The sequence below is a fragment of the Mixophyes fleayi genome, chromosome 4, assembly GCF_038048845.1.
Source record: "Mixophyes fleayi isolate aMixFle1 chromosome 4, aMixFle1.hap1, whole genome shotgun sequence".
Classification (NCBI taxonomy): Eukaryota; Metazoa; Chordata; class Amphibia; order Anura; family Limnodynastidae; genus Mixophyes; species Mixophyes fleayi.
This window is the reverse complement of record NC_134405.1, coordinates 56,745,150-56,764,893: the sequence shown is the minus strand read 5'-3', so window position 1 is coordinate 56,764,893 and position 19,744 is coordinate 56,745,150. Positions and strand designations below refer to the sequence as shown.

General features: G+C 43.1%; 2 protein-coding genes across 5 annotated transcripts in view; one reads left to right on the top strand and one right to left on the bottom strand.

Annotated features, from left to right (window-relative positions):
* BMP1 (bone morphogenetic protein 1) overlaps positions 1-4,959 on the top strand; it is a 78,730-nt gene extending 73,771 nt beyond the window's left edge. The window contains exon 20 of the mRNA XM_075207128.1: positions 1,721-4,959. Coding sequence (XP_075063229.1) covers positions 1,721-1,855 — 135 coding nt within the window. The 3' untranslated portion in view covers positions 1,856-4,959. The remainder of the gene's footprint in view (positions 1-1,720) is intronic.
* Positions 4,960-5,171: 212 nt separating this feature from the next.
* Positions 5,172-19,744, bottom strand: part of PHYHIP (phytanoyl-CoA 2-hydroxylase interacting protein) — a 23,894-nt gene continuing 9,321 nt past the window's right edge. The window contains exons 1-7 of one of the 4 annotated variants that reach the window (XM_075207129.1): positions 12,771-12,984; positions 12,489-12,513; positions 11,458-11,581; positions 10,007-10,200; positions 9,705-9,879; positions 8,603-8,720; positions 5,172-6,247 (exon numbers count right to left, since the gene is read on the bottom strand). In XM_075207129.1, the coding sequence (XP_075063230.1) occupies positions 5,722-6,247; positions 8,603-8,720; positions 9,705-9,879; positions 10,007-10,200; positions 11,458-11,581; positions 12,489-12,513; positions 12,771-12,823 (1,215 nt within the window). In that variant the 5' untranslated portion in view covers positions 12,824-12,984 and the 3' untranslated portion in view covers positions 5,172-5,721. Of the gene's footprint in view, positions 6,248-8,602; positions 8,721-9,704; positions 9,880-10,006; positions 10,201-11,457; positions 11,582-12,488; positions 12,573-12,770; positions 12,985-19,744 lie in introns of those variants that run through there. The other 3 variants (XM_075207130.1, XM_075207131.1, XM_075207133.1) reach the window with 3 other exon arrangements.

The window sequence follows — 19,744 nt, the reverse complement described above, 5'->3', positions numbered from 1 at the left end:
AGTCGGTTAACCAATACTTCTGTTCATCGATGTCAAATATTCCAGCGCTACTGAACCAAAAATTAATTTAGGTGTTCATACAAATTATTGATAATCAATAGTCTAGGCAGTCTAATAGTCTTGATTACCCAGTTTAGACTAGTGATCAATTGATTGTTTGTAAGAAAATTGCTGAATTCCATTTGGTTTAGTAGCACTGGAATATTTGTGTCTTTTGAGTAGTTTCTTTACTAGTGGGAAGCTCCTTTTGATTCCATAGCTAAAGTGTTAACAATTTAACATCTAGCCTTGTTTTGGAGCATGTGTCATGTGTAATTTCTGATGGCTATATACAACAGAGTCCAGTGCAGTGAATAGTCCAATCTTGTGGCTAGCGTACAAGCAGGCTTCCACTCTGGAGGCTAGTGGACAAGCAGACTTTCACTATGGAGGTTAGTGGACAAGCAGGCTTCCACTCTGGAGACTAGTGGACAAGCAGGCTTCCACTCTAGGTGGCTAGTGGACAAGCAGGCTTCCACTCTAGGTGGCTAGTGGACAAGCAGGCGTCCACTCTAGAGGCTAGTGTACAAGCAGACATTCACTCTGGAGGCTAGTGTACACACAGACATTCACTCTGGTGGCTAGTAACTCTACAGTCCCTATAACATACTCACTCCACCCCTACCCTGCTGCTTGCTAGTTCCTAGAAGACCGTTGCTGATCCCTTGGCCCACAGCTCAGCTCTTTCCATAGCAGGAAAGGCCAGAAACGATGTCCATAATTGAAAGATTTAGAGCTGCGTTGTGGGATATTTCCTCCTATGGAGAGAGATGAGCAACACCAAAGGTGATCTCCAGCATACCTGGTTATATGTAAGTACCCAGACTCTGCCATATATAGCAAATGGTGGAGGTACCAGGGCAAAAATCACCACTAAAGTACTATTAGTGGGAAGGGATTTTATACACTTATTAAAGGGGTTTTCCACTATACTTAATATCCAGCAGGAAGCTTCCAGTGTTCAGATTTGTAAATAGTGTCAGACAGAAAATTGTTTGAAGAGTGGACTCAAATGCTAGAATCCACTGTATAAGCTGCTCTATATATCCTGACATCGGGAGGTGTCATGTGCTCCCACACTGCATGCATCCCCCGTGACTGACTTGGAGGCAGCCATTTTGTGGGGTGAATATTTTTTAATAGGGAAGACGCAGCCTATCACTGAGGTGAAAAATAAATGGTGGTACAAGATTCTCTCAAATCTCATGCTCTTCAAGGAAATATATACATACTATTTCTAATCTGGGTTTATTTTATTATTCTATACATTTATGGTGTATCCATTAACACATGTTAAGGATAATCATTTTGTGGTCTAAACCAATATTCATCCCATCGATTCACTAGACATCGCTGAGGTGTGAGGTTCAAAGTGGCTCATGCTTCAGTGGTTTCCTGAGAATTGATGGGCTGCTAGTGGTATAGCCAACATAATGGCTGCTCCACAATAGCATAACTCTTTTTTTGCACCTCATCCGTCACCTGACTGCTTTATTTCTGTCCATGTACTTTGTATTTGTACACGTTTGACTTTTTCTTGACAGAATTTTCTCTTACATACTTTTTTTATTCTATTGTTTATCTGTCAGTCAAATCAACAGCCTTTTTTCTTCACTTTTCACCAAATGTATTCTGTTGTCTATGAGAAGCTCTCAATCGGTAATTTACTTCTTGTCCACAGCCCCCAGAGGCAGTGTATTCAACTGGTGAATCTCTGACAATCAGATTCCACTCCGATGACTCGATTAACAAAAAGGGATTCCACATTCGGTTCACCAGTACTAAATTCCAGGAAACTCTTCACGTCCGCAAGTGACACCCCACAACTCTGTCCCCTGCCCCGTTGTATCCGGGACCAAGTCTGTCTGTGGGGATGAATCCTGAACTGCAGGACCCCTAACAATGATCTGTGGATGTGAGGTTACAAGACACATCACATAGGATAAAGGACAAGACGAGCCTCAGGGATATCCAAGGACGCAGACTCACGTTGGCAGATGAACATAAACGTTTTCTGATACACGCACCGTTACATTCATACACACATGAAACACACTTTCTGCCTGAAATGCATGAGTCCTGTGCCAAGTGCTGTTTAAGTATTTAATGGGGAACCTACTTAATCCTGTGAACTTCGCTTCTTGATTCTGCAATCACATTCTCTAGAGCCAGTATGCTTGGGCTGGCTTAAGGCTTTCCTCTTCAGTCCTAAAATTGCCACCTTTTCCCCCTAAAAACCTATCTACTGCCCCCCATGATCTCTGATCATTTTGCATCTGACCCATCCAACCCCAATAATGTTAGAGTTTATATTTCTGCTCGTATTGTTAGCCTTTAAAGGGCTTTCATCATTTTTTAGGCACTTCCCTGCCTTAGTCTGGTCTTAGTAATATCAAGATTTTACTCACTGAGCCATACACAAGTTCCTTAGCCACACCACTCAGTGAGAGCATCTGCCATGAATGTGTAAGCTATGGACTCATTAAAGGTGGTCGCACTGTGAACGAGCAATGGGCCGGTGCTCTACTCACATATATCATGCAAAAGGAACGGCAAAGGAAAATTAATGCAAATGAGTGTGATTTTTGGATATGCGTATACAAATTATATAACAGAATTTTAATACATGTGTATGTTTGTGCAGTTTGCAATAAGTACAGGCAATGACATGAATATGCACATTGACTGTTTATATAAGTGGGTGTATTCTTATCCCGTCCAGTCCTTACTGCCTAGGCAGACATTCCTTATGCTTCAATGTGTACTGGATTTTCCGCCTTCTTTGGTTGAACCAAAGTGTGCACAGTGCCACCCCGGTTTATGACAGGATTTGCTAGTAAGGTAACAAAGGCTTATGTCTACAGACAAGCCCTATTCTGGGGAAACAATTAGGATTATGATATTAAGTGTTTTTAGTAACATTTTGTCAGATCAAAACATGTGGGAAAATTGTCTTGTATTTGTGACACATTTAACAGAAGTATTGTGTGTCCGTTCATAAACATCAGTCACATTGTACAAAGTTCCTTGATTCTTCCAGAGTTTTCTAATTATTGATCTAGTTTTAAGGCACATATAGAAAAGGGGTTATTGGACGTACTCTTGATTTTTCTTTCCATTTGTTTCTGCAGTTTCCATAAATGTGGCAGACAATGTTGTTTTGTTCTTCCCTAATTAAGTTTTCAGAGGTGTTGATGTAAGAGTTAAAAGGTTGCACACCACCTTGTAAATGCTGAAGAGATTACAGACATCACAGCCAGACAGTGACGCGTTTTACTTATGTAGATAAATGTTCCTTGTCCCAAATCTGGGAACCAAACTAGAATTAGATCCAAGCCAATACCGTCCCCTGGGAGTATATGTCATGGACCCAAGATAGTTAAGTGCTCAGCTTCTCTTCTGTAGTTATGCATTTACCTTGAATGAGTAGTGGGAGATAGTTTGACCTTCTGTGAATATTATTTTAATTTGTTCTATCTTACCCTATACCCACATTTTACCAAGAAACACAAAACGACAACCATGCAAAAAAAAAAAAAACTGGACAACCGTGATCGGGATATTTTAGTGCATCATTACCACACATGCTGGTATAGGCTTCCAGCCAGTGGCGAGTGAGATCTCCTTTCACAGTATGTCAAAAGCATTCAATACACCAGAACCACTTGACTTGTGTTCACACTCTAGATCCAGTTTTAGGGCAGAGTGGGGGTAGGCGGGGCAGTTAGGGCATTTGACCTAAGATTTCTGCTTCAGAAGTTTACCTTGTGCCAGAATTTACCATAGTTCTATATTAATATTACTGAAATACAAAATATATTTTTAATTAGCTGCATAAGTTGAACACAGGAGGATTATGCCAGTTTTCTGCCCTGGAACCTTGTGTTTCTATCTCCATCCTGTAACCTCTCATTATGAGAAACAGAACATTCCTCCAAATACACCCGACATGATCCCTAAAAATGACTTAGTAGAGTCTTGGAAATGTGTATAAGGCTTAAGAAGTGAAGCAGAAACACAAAATAACATGTAATTACTATTACTGTGTTTTTCAGCATAGGGATCAGGTGAGAGAGATCCTGACATGTGTTGGGTGAAAGGAGAAATGCGTTCCATGCCGTAGTCTCAGTATTTACTTCACCTTAACCATGTATGAGCATTGGCTGGGCTCCCTTTCCATTCCCTCAAATGATTCGTTGTTATGAATGTAAAGACTGACAGTTATAAAGACTTGTGTAGCTAACAATCAGGCACTAGCTACCATGTGTCCAGCACAATGTATACAGGGTTTTACTAAATATGTAACCTTTGCCAGCTTAATGGATCTGAATTTACCTCCAGGGAGTCCAGTTAGGTGTGGAAATATTAAATCCCCCATTTTCTTTTCTCTACTAGACTGGACAGGTGAGAGGTGAACTCAGATCCGCTAAGCTACCGAAAAAGACGCTTTAAAGGAGGTCTTAACCTTATTAGGCCCGCTGGTACACTAGGAATGCCTAGTCAGACATTTACAACTGGACACAACATGTACGTTGCATAATAACTGCTGCTGACATGCAATTTACATCTGTCTTGTGCCTAAACAGTGTGTGCATTTGATGCAGTTCTAAATGGTTGATCTAGCAACCCTACTCTACCCATAGTACCTAGCACACAGGGACGCTAGTTGTCAGAACAGCTGTGTTTACTCAGGAATTCTATTATGTGCCTGCTGGCTTTATATTGTCACATATGTAAGACAGGTCACAAGTCTGGACACATTCACCAATCCCTGCAAACAATGCTATGGAAATGACTGTGATGTCAGAGGCAGAGCATAATGACCACTTCAAGGGCAAATGCAGAACGTGGGACTGGTGGAACTGGGTAATTATTATTAGTTTAGTACTTAAATTGCATGAATAAATTCTTTTAACATGGCATTTTGATAGAAATCTTTTAATTGCTCATGTTTTTTTAATTAACTTGCTAAGGGAATGCTCATCATCTCCATGTTTCATCTCCATCTTTTCATTGATACACCCATTTCCAGGTGTGGTCTGCACGATTAAGAATGACATGAAAACTCCCCATAGTCATCAGTACAATGCATAAGAATTGTGTGTAAAGGAATACTGCTGCTTCCCTCAATATCAAGAAAATAATACAACCGCATCAGGTTAGGTTTATTACATACTATATTGTGAACATGTTTTCAGAACTTACCACTTTAACATGGTTTATAAACAACGACCTTAGCGGAACATATTGTTATAAACAAGTGTATACAACACAGCAATGCAGGGCTCGGAATGGGAGTATACAGGTCACTGCAAACACTGCCCTCTCTCTGCCACCCACTATACCCATGGATGTTCAAACCAAGAGAGAAAACAAGGGCTTTTCACAGAGCCACAATTACTGATCTCCATTGCTGGAGAAACATCTCGGTGCATCATACAGATCATCACTGTTTCATTGGGTAGTAGTTTGGGAACTAAGACCCTACAATGCTCACAACTGAGCAATCACTGAGCTGTCCATCACTCAGATGTCCATTCTGCCTGTAAGTAAATCCTGGTAGACTAGGTGTTCTGTGGGGACTGGTTTTGGAAATGCACTAATCACACTTTCAACACCATAAGCCACACAACAACATCCTTGTTACTTAACAAACACAGCTGACAAATTACATGCGCCTCCCTAGCGCCCCCCACTGATGTTGCACACCTTGCAACTGGGATCCTTCTTGGCATTTGCCGTAGAAAGGCTCATCAACTGATGCCCTTTGATCTCCGAAAGCTGCCCCAAGCCCAGGGGAACTGGTTCAGTGTAGAGTATCTCTAGTATAAGATCTTGTGCGTGCAGGTAACTACCCTGCTCACCCCGGGTCAGAAAAGGGTTGTTCTGCGGGTCCAGCAGTGGCAAACGAGCACTGCAGAAGGCATCTCCTTGTGAACCTCGAGGAGCCAGGACCAGGACAACATAGTGGTAGGCACTGTACATACAATAGAAGTCAGCAAAGTAAAGGTGTGTGTCCTCATTAAAGATGTTCCCAGCTGGAACAGTCACCCTCCATCTCCCGTAGGGCGAGTCATGCGGGGGCAGGCCAGTGTTGAACTCTGTGTTGCAGCTAAAAAAGACGCCATGGAGTGTGCCACTGATTGGTGATCCGTGGCTCCCGCTCTGGTCTTTTAAGGATGGTAGCATGAGACCTCCCCACTTGTCTCTGTCCAGATATAGAGGGGAAATGAATGGTAAGATCTTTAAAACAAGTTATGCCAATTTACTAGCTAATGAATAATAATGAGTAGTAAAGATTTAAACATGTAAAATTAAATATTACTGAACACTTCCTTTTATTTCCTTAGAATGCATGCATTGTTTTATTTATATTTGTTTCTTTGGGAGTACATTTATATATATTGTATATGTCACTAGTGTTGCTGGTTCTTGTCATGCAAAGGCTGACTTTATGGGGCATATTCAATTGTCCGGATTCCCCGCCGTGTTAAAACTACTACCGTTATTACGGTAATAGTTAGCTGGATTTCAGCTTGCGGCTCAGGGAGCTGTGAGCTGAAATCCAGCAAGAAAACTACCGTAATACCGGTTTTTCCGCGCACTATTACCGTAATAACAGTAATAGTGTGCGGAGCGCTATATTTTCGGCGTTTCCGCCGACAATTGAATATGCCCCTATGGGGTAGATTTAGCAAAGCTTTGAAATAAAGGAAAAGCATAGGTTTCAAGCATCATTTATCTAGTACATTCTAGAAGACAAGAGCTAGAATCTGATTGGTTGCTATGGGCAACTCCTCTACTTTTCTTTTTTTTAGAAGTTTTAGATAATCTACCCCTATGACTTCATATGACAGTGGATAAACATCTGTACACACTGAGGAGGCAGCATTATAGGGACTGAGACAATATTTGATAATCAAGTCTATCAATTCACCAGAAACCGGTAACATTGTTGAGAAACTCTGTGAGAACCCCAGGACCTAGTGGATTCTTGGAGATCACCTAGGGAGATTATTGCAACCAAAACACTTCATTCCTGTAGGCTGAGGACCTGCTGGTGTGACTGCCATGGCCACCGAGTACTTGTGTATGCAATTGGGTATGGTGACATGGGTTCAAAGGTCACCCCTTGTTTACATGCACTGTACTCGTTTAAAAATAAAAGCTAGTAAACCCATGTATTGTGACGCCAATGGGTACAAGGCCTTAAATACACAGTGTCTCTAACATATCTGAAATAGAAGAACATTTGTGAAAATTACTTTATATTATAACTTTTTTTAACTAACTGATTGGGACTTGATTATACCTCCCAACATTTGAAAATAAAATCAGGACAACATAAGACCGATCTGCACAAACACTAACTCATAATGCTAAAACCACCAAAATGGGACTGTTTGGAGGTGTGGCCCGAATTACAGGATTTAAAGACTATAGGTCTTATTTACTAACACAGTGCAGTGTGCTGTAATTTACAGCCACCAATCAGATATTTGTTTTCATTTTCTAAATTAAAATGGAAAAATGATAGATTCTGATTGGCTGCTATGGGTTGCAACACATTTGTGCCCATAATACCATCTTATTAAATTAACATGTGTCTCTTCGGTGCTTTGTTACAAGTATGAAGTTTCTGGCTCATTGTTATAAATTTACCCAACAACTGGCGGAGTAGCTGCTCTAAGGCAAAGCTGTGTGGGGGAACCGGGCGGTACTCAGAGCCAGATTAGGGTTTGTGGAGCACCATGGTAGCTAACTTCTGGGGGCCCCTACCAATAAAATTGCCTGCTGTCAGATCAAGTCATGTCAGCGACACCCACTATGACCTGTCAGCAGGTCACAGCAAGCCCGGACTGACCATCTGGCACTTCTGGCAAATGCCAAAAGGAATAGATGGACACAGGGCTAGCTCTGCCTCGTTCTCACCGGGCCCTGTTGTCAATGATTAACTTTTTTTTTTCAGATTCACCACTGTCTGTGTTGGCTTAGGAAAAATGGGATGCACAGCCGCTCCTCCCATTGACCTCTGCGGAGCCGACAGCCGCTGTGTGCTTTCAATGTCGGGGCCGATTTTTAGTCCCAGTCCGACCCTGGGTCACAGTGTTTGTCGGCGGAGGGTGATTGATTAATCTGACTACAGAAGTGCTGCTCGCAACACTTAAAAAGTGTAAGATTCCCTCCAAGTGATACGTTCATACAGTAGAAAGGCTCCACCACTTTTTATCCTTTAACAGGATTGGGGACGGGGCTGCAGAACCAGAGTAAGCAGGTGGCAGAGGGGAAAATTTGAGGTCCCCTGATGGGGGTGGGGGCCTCAGTTGTGCTACCCATAATCCTGCCCTGATAATATTGGTCCATGCACCCATAAGGGATGGACAGGTATAGTTAGATCCCCCACCCATAAAAGTTTACTATGGTACTTGTGATTGTGTGCACTCATTATATTATTACGTGAGATGAGGTGATCGTGCTGTCACTGCCACCTTCTCTCCCACTATCTTCAATGAACATAGTAAATGTATATATAATGTGACATTATTAGGCAGATATGGGGCACCTGGCGAGCTGGAAGTATTCTGCAGTCTGGTTCCTGTAGAAGACTTGGAATGATAACATCCGTCCTGCGATCCCTTCTGCCTTCTCCTGAAGCTGCCTCACCTGCTCCACTGCGTAATCTGTGGGGTGTTAGATATTGTTATTTCTATCTCCTGCTTAGAGCTGCGTTACCACCTGACACAACATTTCACTTCCCAAAGGGGGGGAGGGATGGGGGCCAATCAGAAATGGTCAGAACCTTGTAATCTACGCAGATGAAGATTAGAATGTTTCTTGGGACAATTTCTTCTTCTATTTGGTAACATATTGGAATAACCTTTTTTTTATTGGGATACTACAGAGAACAATTAGCAAAACTACCACAAATATATTGCTAAGTTTATACTACTACTTACTGTCATCTTAATGCTTACAGGAATATCTAATAAGATTACACTGACTGTGTTACATTATATATAAATATAAATGGTGTGGGGGTTTTTAACATTATTTTATTGGTTACCATTTTTTATTTTTACTTTAAAAGGAATCAGCATGTCTACATGCAAAGACGCGTGGAACACTCCCACTTCCACCACTGATTATATGTATATATTAAGTGTGCTCGTGGATGCTATAACGCTAGGATTATAGTGTAGAGAGCCTTTCTAGGGCTCTCTCCTCTATGGGAATTACTGTGATTATGTCATTGTGTAGAAGAGGGGGACATAGCTTCCCATGATGCAAAGCACTACTGAGTGCCAGGGACCAGTTAAAATTTAACAATAGTACTAACGCCCAGATAAAAAGAATAGATGGTATAAGAATTGCAGAAAATGAGGATTTTTATTGTGGAGTATTGAGAAACAGGGACATTTCCAGGGACTAATCTTAAAATCTTGGAATAAGCTCTGAAAATCAGGGACACTTGGCAACTATTGATCTGTTCTTAATTATAGTTGTGTCATTCTTTGCTGAAACCATTATGTGCCTGTTTGGAGAGCTGTATGCTATAGTTTAGAATATAGGATGCAGTTGGTAGCACAATAACTGTGCATAGCAGTATGCAAGTGATCTGGAAGAGTGCCTATACTTTTATAAGTTCACAAATGCTCATTTTTCACCTCCTGTACAGAAGTGGAGCGTCTCACTCCAGCCGGACACTGTGTATTCCCCGTCACTGCGTTTCACTGCAGTCTGCACAGCCAACGTGTACTCTGTCCGTGGACTCAGGAACCAATGGCCTCGCACCATCATAGGCAGCACCACCGCCTTCGCCACCAGTTTGGTTGGCACATCCTTTGTGAAAGGCGATAGCATCATTTCGGCATGTTTTACTTCCGTACATTCAGAATATAACAGTAATGTCTAATAAATGCCCAGATACAGACAAAGCATTAGGGTGATATACTACCCTGTCACTCACCCGGTGCTTGAACTTGTTCTCCTTCTGCCCACCTTGCTTGTTCAGGTCTATAAAGTAATGAGTTACCCGCCTGGTATCATAAGGTGGCATCTCCCAGGACACCCGGAATGAGTCGCAGGTTATGTCACTAATCTGGATATCATGTGGAGCAGAAAGAGGGGGCTCCATGCTCTGTACTTGAGGGAGCAAAGTCTCTGAGGGGGAGAATGGTAGTATCATCATTTACCAGAGTTAACCCAACCCATGAGCATATTGTTTACTGGTCATTTTATAAAAATGTGCAGATAGCTGGCGCATTATTTATGATAAACAAAAATGTGTCAGAAACTAATAATAGGAGTAACTTTGGGATAGGGGGGCCTTAGAAATAAAAGAATGGGTCCACAACCCCAACACAGTGGTATAATGCATATTGGGCCTCATACAGAGCTAGGAGTAAATCCAGCTAGATGGAGCAATTGTGTATTTGGGTATATTATGATGCACTACAGGGGGAAGGGGGCAAATTTAAAATGCAGTGAGAGATCAGTGAGAGATTTAGAGTTGGGAGGGGTACATACTTGTTAAAACTCTAAATTGCAGTGTTAAAAAAATAATAATAATTTGTTGTCCAGTATTTGTGGGCTAAAAGCAGGCAGGATGCTTCCTGGCCACCCCTTGCAACACAACATGGTTTGTGCAGGTGCATGCTTTAGCTCAGTGCCTGTGCAGGCCCTTGGAGTGAACTAGGCAGCACCCCTCCCCCACACAAACATTCACAACCCTCGTTGCTTCTTACATTGGTCGGCAGGAGGTGGGTGGTGGCATCCTCAACTCCTCAGACTGGGAGTGTGTAGCTTGGCTGTGACATCACAGCTACGCACTCCACTCCCAGCGTAACTCTGACATGGGGGAGCAGCAGCATCGCATGTAAGAAGCTGCTGGCTCATTCTCTGTCATGTCAGCGGCCTTTAGCTTATTTTGCTCCTAACCCTAAATAAGTCCCACTATGTGTAAGTGGTATGACATATTTTTATTGCAAGGGATATGCAGTACCACTTATAACCAGTAGGGGGCTGAGAGTGATCCCATCAAACATTGCATATTTGTGCAATATTGTTTGTAGACTATACAAGGGTAGAGTTCATATACCGTATATACCAAATTGCTGCATTTATCATATATAATTGTATGTATTCTATGCATATATCAGTGATGTGAAATTTGACACTATAGATGTGATAGCATTTGAAATGTGCACTGTTTATAGGCAGCCATGGTTTGCACAGTGATGAGCTGTATTTTCTGGGCTGAGGAACGGTTACAGTCAGGATGGGACAGTGCAGGTATGCACACACAAAGAACACAGAATTAACAATAAAGGATGGTCTGCCATAAAATGTTATTTAGTTGGTGACTGGAAATCTATTCATACACAAAGACAGACATGGGTCATTATAAAACAGCATTACCTGACTCTGAAGTACTCCTGGTGCTGTCACTGTGTAGATCTGTGCTGGTATTTGAGGATCTCGCTATGTGACTGACTGCTGCTATTTGGCTTGTTTCTCCCTCGTGCTCCAATAGCAATACAGTCTGTGGGAGGATGTTATACAGTAATCTCTCTATATCTCTTCTTACAAGCCACCCACACGTGTAAACTACTCACAGCTGGCCTAGATCCCATTTGGCAGACCCTACACCAGTGCTACCTCCCCTCAAAACACAGTCCGGCACCTACATCCCACCTCTCCACCTGTAATTGTCCCCAAATTCCACACACTATTAAATCTTTCACTACATTGTCCAAATCACTGCAAATTCTTTAAAGCATAATCCCAAATTATTATGACAGAGTACAAGATTAAATCACAATGTCTCTAGAGACCGGCTAAACGTAACACTAAACCACTCAAAATATAACCTCAGGTCCTGGCAGAGAATTAACTTGCTGGACAATGCGTCATAAGCTATGCAGAACATTCTATGTATATTGCAAATGATTATCTTACATAACAGTATATCACACCTTGTAAGACTTGCCTTTCTCCAAACACCAACTGGGAAGGAGATGTAAATTAAAGATATATGTAAATATACCGTTCAGAGCATTACATCAGCATCAGATGATCTGAAGATAACATGAGAGTGTCACAATTTGTGCAGAAGATGACACTTGCCAACTCTGTTCCATTACTCCCTCTGTTCCCATGTTCTGTAGAGCAGAGACTTGCAGAGCACTCTGTGTAGATGTGCAGAACACCACATTCCATGCTTAGCATTGCACATCTTCCACAGCAATGTATAAAAGTTCAGATCTGAGGTGTAGCCCCCAGAGAACATAAATCACAGGTGTCATCAGACTGCCAGAGCATTGCACAACCCACAGAGCATCCTCATGGGAGACCGATCATGGAGAGCAATCACACTGTGACAGAGAGAGAGATAGAAAACAAGAGACATCTGGGTGCTGTAAGATAAAGCAGGTGGAAATGAGACATACCTTGGAAATATGCTGTGTTACTTCACTGTGGAATGAGAGAGAGAACGAAGGAATGAGAGGCGAGGTGAAGGAAGAGAGAAAAAATATATAGTGAGTAGGAGGGTAACAGCAAAGCAGAGAGAGAGAGTGTGAAGGAGAGTGAGGGAGGTGAGCAAAAGAGAGAGGAGGCAGGACTGAGAGGACAGAATTAGAAAAATAAAGATTAAAAGTAGGAAAAGACAGCAAGAGAAGGTGAAGAGACAGCAACTGTCCAGAGAGTGTGGTTACCAAAGACGCCCTAACCTTGTGATGCGGCAGTGAAAGGGTTGAATATTCTTGTGACGTAAGTTCCACATCACACAAGGCTGTTTTTAAGAGGGGGGTGACTGTTTCAGCAGGTTTGGGGTTAAGATAAATATCAGCGCGATACACCACCAGATGCTGACAAGTGTAGATGCCTGTATTTCAAAGGCAATAATTAATCCCATTAATGTTGCCAATAATAGGAACAAATCTAATCCACTCTATAGCAGAGCAGACACAACCATTGTTAATTATCAGAATGACAGCATAAAATAGAATTGGTGACACTCCCACCCCCCAGCTGTTGTTGACACAAAACTTCCATCCTTCTTACCAAGGCAACACGCTGGTAGCTTCTATTTCATAACTGCTTGGAAGATGCAGTTTGCTATTCACTAGTGTAATGCAAAACTCTGAGGACTGTAAAATGCAGTATTTGTGCGCCATTCGATTAGTTAAACTGTCTTCTCTCCATTACAGTGAGTCTTGCATTTAATGACTTATTATGTCTATAAAAGTGAGACTATCCACTTTCTCACCCTCTAACATTAGAAAGTACAAACAAGCTCTCCCTCCAGTTAGAATGTCTTGTCCATACAAACAAGCTCACTCTCTAGAGTTAAAATGTCATGTCCATACAAACAAGCTCACCCTCCAGTTAGAATGTCAGGTTCATACAAACAAGCTCACCCTCCTGTTATGTCTGTACAAACACACTTTCTATCTAGTTATAATGCCAAGTTTTACTTCTGTATGGGTGAGCTTTCCATCCAGAGCTACAGGGCCTGTAGTTAAAAGCACAGTGTAACTTTACACTTCTCTTTCTACAGATGTTTTGAGTTGCAAGTAACTTAAGATACCTGCAACTTTAAATCTAGTATCTAGATACTGAATGTCCAGTGCAAAAATGCGGGCATCATCGTTATCAACCCGGAAACTTGCACCAGGCCTATGGGTTGAGATATACCTCCAAAAAGATATATGCAAGTCAAAATCGGACGTATACCTAAGGGGCAACACTTGTGTCCCTGTACTGTACTGAACCTAAACATGAACGTCCCTGACCTGCCTCTCCGCAATTGGGCGCAAGTAAAGGATATGGTTAACTCAAAAGACTGGCGTCAGTTGTGCATATGTGCAGTGCAACAAATATTATGCTCGTTGTACATGGCACAAATGGACTCACTACCATCTCTAATTCGGGCCCAAAATATCTTGTGTCTGTGTTGTACACTGGAACTGTGGTATGACTTAAGTAACAGTATCGGTACCATGTGACATAATACGCATGTGCCGTCTGGTCTCTCACTAGATAAGGAACTACAACTCCCAACATGCTTTGAGGGAGGAGCGGAGGAAAGGAAATGGCGTGAGCAATGACGGTCCTCTAGGTTTATAGGTCACAGAGGAAAGGAGATAGGAAATAGATAATAATCCATTTTATTAAACAAAGTGCACACACTCAGTAAAATACAACAGTTTTCCCCAAGGAGAAACGTTTTCCCCCCACCAAAATTAACAAGTGTCAGACAATCACTTTTGCAAGTAAATTTCCCAAGAAAGTCCCCAACAAGTTACCTCCCCAGCACAGAGTCCTAGCAGTAACAATGTACCAGCAATAACAGTTCACAGAAAATAGTCCAAGTGGGCCAGGGCTTCTGGTCTGTAGGTAGGTTGGTGTACCTTAAGGATTGCTCTCTCAAGATTCTCCAACAACCCGCTCTCCCTCCCCGGGCATCCCTTTTATCCCTTCTCAAAAGACACCCAATCCTGGCCCCCTCCCTGGATCAACCCCTCGCTCATTGTCCTCTTGTGATTGGTGGTGTGAAGATTTTGGGTGGTAACAGGGGTGGAGGTTGAGCATGACATCAGTGGTCTCCCCCCTGTTGTGACTGTGCCATTCAGTCTGAGTTGAAGAGTTGCTGGAACAATAGTTAGCAAACAGGCAGAGCAACACGCTGGAGTGTCAAGTAAACCTTAAAGAGTTCATTTGTCTTTTATCACCATAAAGAAAGGAATCAATCACATAATGATCGTATTGGAAACAAGATAGTGTCCATCCGAGCAAGATATCAAATAATAGTAGAGCCGCACGCTGGAGTGTCAAGTAAACCTTAAAGAGTCTATGATCTCCCCGCGATGAATGTATGGAGAGTCCGGCAGAGTAGCTGTCACACGATCTCCGCTATGTTAATAGTTGGGTAGACGAAAAGTCTCACTTCTAACTAGCGGTCTCTTGTAAGCTTCAAAGTCAGCGTCCGGAAGAGCCTCACAGTGCCGATGACCAATCACTCTCCACTACCCTGACATAGCGCAGAGTGAGAGAGAGAGTGAGAGATCCCGTAGTACTCAGTCCAAGGACTCCAAACAGGAAAATTTATTAAGTGTGTGATGAAGGATGCTGGAGATAAATTCCATATGATAAACTTCCATACTTGGTTAATAATGGAAAGAATTGAGACTAGTTGTGGGTTCTTCCAGAAGAGAGCAATTTGGCATTTTGTGGCTCTAAGAATATGTGTAATGAGCTTTTGTGAATATTTAGAGACATCAGGAATATGGCGGGCAACAAAGAATAGGAAAGGGAATCGGGGATGATGACTTGGGTGAAATTGGTAAGCAAGCAATGAATAGCCTTCCAGAGAGGAATCAATTTCTGGCAATGCCACCAAATGTGAGACAGGGGAGACAGGGTACCAAAGTGACCACAGAGATGGGAGCACAACAGAAATGAGTTGGGAAATATAACATGGAGTCGGTGCGGGACTAGGTACCAACGATGGAAGATTTTCCGAGCATTCTCACTAATTTTAACACAAATTGAGGTTTTAGATAATTTGAGTCGGAGTTTAAATCACTCCTCGGGTTCGAGAGACTCCCTCATGTCCACCTCCTTTCGAGTTTGTGGAGGTCTTTAGGGAGTCGTTCATGTTTTAAAATAAGGTTGTAGAAAGTGGAGATGAGCCCTGTAGGCGAGGATATCAAAGAACAGAATGATACCAACGGTGGGAGAATAATTTATAACCACAGTAGTATTAGTAAGTTTGGTACATCAAAAGTGTATTAAATAAATAAATCTAAAGTTTTTAAAATGATTTATCGAATAAACTGATTTTGGATTGTCCACCTCATTTCTTGTGGCATCATATTGTTTGTGTGTCTGGCGGCATCTCCACTTCTCTGCCGTGGGGTGTGGTGCCAAAGTTCAGTGAGAAGAAGATTGGAGCAAGGTCAACAGACACAGGCCTCGGTGGCACACCTCAGGTAATCCAAATATTCATCACATTATTACAGAACATCTCTCAAAAAAAAAACCTGTGAGTCTCAAATACCAACTTGAGTTATTAATCAATGGGGTCTAGCGTCTGTACAAATGAGCTTTCCATATACAATTAGAAATCCTTATGTCTAGTGAGTGTGACAACAGATGGGCACCATTAACAATTGTTAAGATGGTCCAGGACCCCCTTTCATGTGGTTTTTTGAACATACCCCAACATTCTTAATATCCATGTGGGTAACAACCAAATGTAATCAATATGTTCATACTGTTGATCTGTCATAATCTGCTTCAGTGGATGATGTTGGGGTTAATAATAGGAGGGGAGAAGTGGAGCTTCCAGTAGCCCAGAGGGAACAATAAGTCGTTTACAACCGAGGTTTCTGTTCAGGAGGTATTGTGTTTTGGGACCCACTGTCTGACCCATAACTCCTATAATCCTTTTTTGATAATTCAGACCAATGATACATTATCTCCTTCCCAGATAAACCTAGCACCTATACCCAGAGCACATCAGCATTGGAAAATGGATGACTCCCATCACAGGGCTAAGAATTACAGTTCCCAATGAATGAGACGTGAAGAAATAGATCGATAGAGTGAGCCAATCCAAATGCAGGTACAATTGGTGCCCATCTGCTGGTTTTTACATCGGTGTGTGCTCACCAAAAGCACAGTAATTCCTTGGCTTGAAAACTTTTTTGATTGGCAGTAGAAGAGGAATCGGAACACTAATGGCAGGGACAGTGTCTCTCAGTAAGTAGGGATGTGGTAAAGCCTTCGGCTGCCACCACTTGACTCCTTACTTCTTGATAACTGCTATAGCTGTTGCAGTGCCTCTTTGCTGTGCGCTCGCTAGTTCCTCCAGACAGCTTAAAATGGATCAGGGCTGCTGTGTAGAGGAGAGCATTGACAAAGAGATGCTGGGTTCATCACAGGACAGCAGGGGAACAGATTACAGTGTAAGTTCTTATCTGTTGGTCACAAGATACAGCAATAGGCGTCAAGCAGAATCTTCAGTGGAGGAAAGTCTGTATACCTGCTCGCCTTTTCTCAAAAATATATCGAAAGGGCTGATACTTGCACCTTCAGGGAACTAAGGCGAAAGCCTGTCTCCAAACCATCCTGCGAAAAAGGCTGAGAACCTGGAGAGTCCAAAGGCTGCCTTATGACAATTCCTGCTTTTGCACTAACTGATGTAGGTCCGCCACACTATGATAATTTAGGGCAGAGGCCGGTTTACTCCCCTGACAACACAGTGTGTCTGTTTAGGTAGTCGGCCTCCCAATTTTCTGCACTCAGGATGAATATCGCAGAATTTTCCAGAACATACATTTCCACCCAGAATAATATCTGGGGCGTCTCCTTCATCTGGCTCCGACACTCCTGGTGCCGTCTTGTCGACTGATGTACGCCATGACAATTTCCGACAGCAGGTGGACTAGACCACCCTGAAGGAATGACTGAGCTCTCCATGCCAGCAGCATGGCTCGGAGCTCCAAAGTATTTATAGAAAGTGACACTTCCTGAGAGGCGGCAGTGAAGACCTACCACTCCCCACCCTTGAAGACTGGAATCCATGGTGATTATTGTCCAGGTCCTCAGGACAAAGGAGCTGACCACCGTCAAGTGATTCACCCCCAACCAAGAAATAAGCGCATCCTGGGAGACACCTGGAGTGTCTGAGATGCCAGTTGAAGATGGGATGCTGACCAGTTGGACAAGAGGTCTAATTAAACCATGTGAGAGTGGAACCGCATGGAAGCGTTTCGAATGTGGAGACCATCTCACCCATTAGTTTAATATATAGTAGGATGTAGACCTTAAGAAAGTCCACCGTGTTGATTGGTAGAAACACCTTCTGCAGTCTGGTGTCCAGTATAACGCAGAGGAAACCCATTCTCCGACAGGGGACCAACTGGGATTTTTGTAAATTTTGGTTCCAGCACTTGTTTGGTCAGCGAAATATGGAGCCGGAGGGTCTGATCCAAGTCCGCCTTCATCCTCATCATTATAGAACTCACTCTCATCAGTCCCTGCCCCATTGGAGCTTACAGTCTAAATTCCCTAACACACACACATACACAGAGACTAGGGTCAATTTTGATAGCAGCCAATTTACCTACTAGTATGTTTTTTGAAGTGTGGGAGGAAACCGGAGCATCTGGAGGAAACTTATGCAAACACCGGGAGAACATACAAACTCCACACAGGTGGAGTTCCCCATGGTCGGGAATTGAACTCATGACTCCAGTGCTGTGAGACAGAAGTGCTAACCACTAAGTCACCGTGCTGCCCACACCTTTATTAGCAAATCATCCAATTATGGATTGATGCAGACTTCCACGGTACACAACTGTGCTGCCATGATCGCCATGATCCCTGTAAAGACTTATTTACAGGGCACTTATGGAGCCTTGGAAGGGACGAATGGAATTGAAAGTGGGAGTCCCCCACTGCAATCTGCGATGGGATGAAATGAGCCGTCTGGCTTGTGAACCAGGAAGAGGTTTGAATAGAAACTTCTGCCCCTTTGTCCTTCCGGGACCTGGCAGATGACTTTGCTTCATAGGACAGCCTGCCCCTCTGTGACTGGTCACTGGATGGGATAGGCTTACCTCTGTAAGACTGTCCACAGTTTGAAGCGCTACCCCGAAAGAGAAGATGAAAGGAACCAAAACAAGGTCCTAGTGGCTTCTGGACATTAACAGGGAAGAAGAAACTTTTTTTCTCCTGTAGTCTGATATATGATGTCATCCAGCTCTGCACCTAAAAGAACAGCAAGCAGATCTGCCCAGGTCTCTATCTCTTTAGCCACAGAAGTAGAAGAAAGAATGGTATTCAAAAAACTTTCCACTTTACAGTCAGTGTGTCATGCTCTGGCCCCGCATACGGGTAACAGGGTTTGTGCCTTCTTCTCGCTGGCGGTGATACCGGCATATTGTGGCATCAGTTCCATTACGTGCACCATCTTGCCTTCAGATCTGCGTATTTGCAGAACCACAGTCCTCCTTTGAAACCTCCTCTCTCCCCTCATTGGCCGCAGGATCATGGAGCGCTATTTAAACCAACTGTGTTCACCTGTCTGGTGCCTATTCTTCAAGATCACTTCCTGCAGCAGTAGAATCTGGCTCCTGCTTCCTCCGTGACCTGCTTCCGTTGTATCAGCTTTGCTCTCATCTCCGTGGCCAGCATCTGAACTACCGCTGTTCCAGTATTTCTGCTACTCGCTCCTGAGTTACTACATTGTGTCAGCCTCTGTTCTCTCTCCGCTGCCTCTCTGAGCTACCGCTGTTCCTGTGACTCCTCAGCTGTTGTCCTGAGTTACCACCATTGTATCAGCCTGCTCTCATCTTCGTGGCCAGCATTGAACTACCGCTGTTCCAGTATCTCTACTACTTACCACCTGGTGTGTCTGTCTCCCATCATCTCTTGGCTCCTCCATACCTCTCTGCTATATACTCTCTCGCGGAGCTGCGACCTGCGGGATAGGTGCCGCTAAGACCATACTCCATTGCGGGGGTTCCTGGTGAATACTACCTACCTGTTAGATTCCGCACCCGTGAGTGAGTCTTGTCATATTCAGCAGAGTCTGAGGATCCACAGCTTGGCCAAGACAACTGTGACACAGTGCTATTTTTACGAGTAGGTGAGCCAGGTAAAGGAAGAGTGGTATGGAATGCCTAGCGTGCTA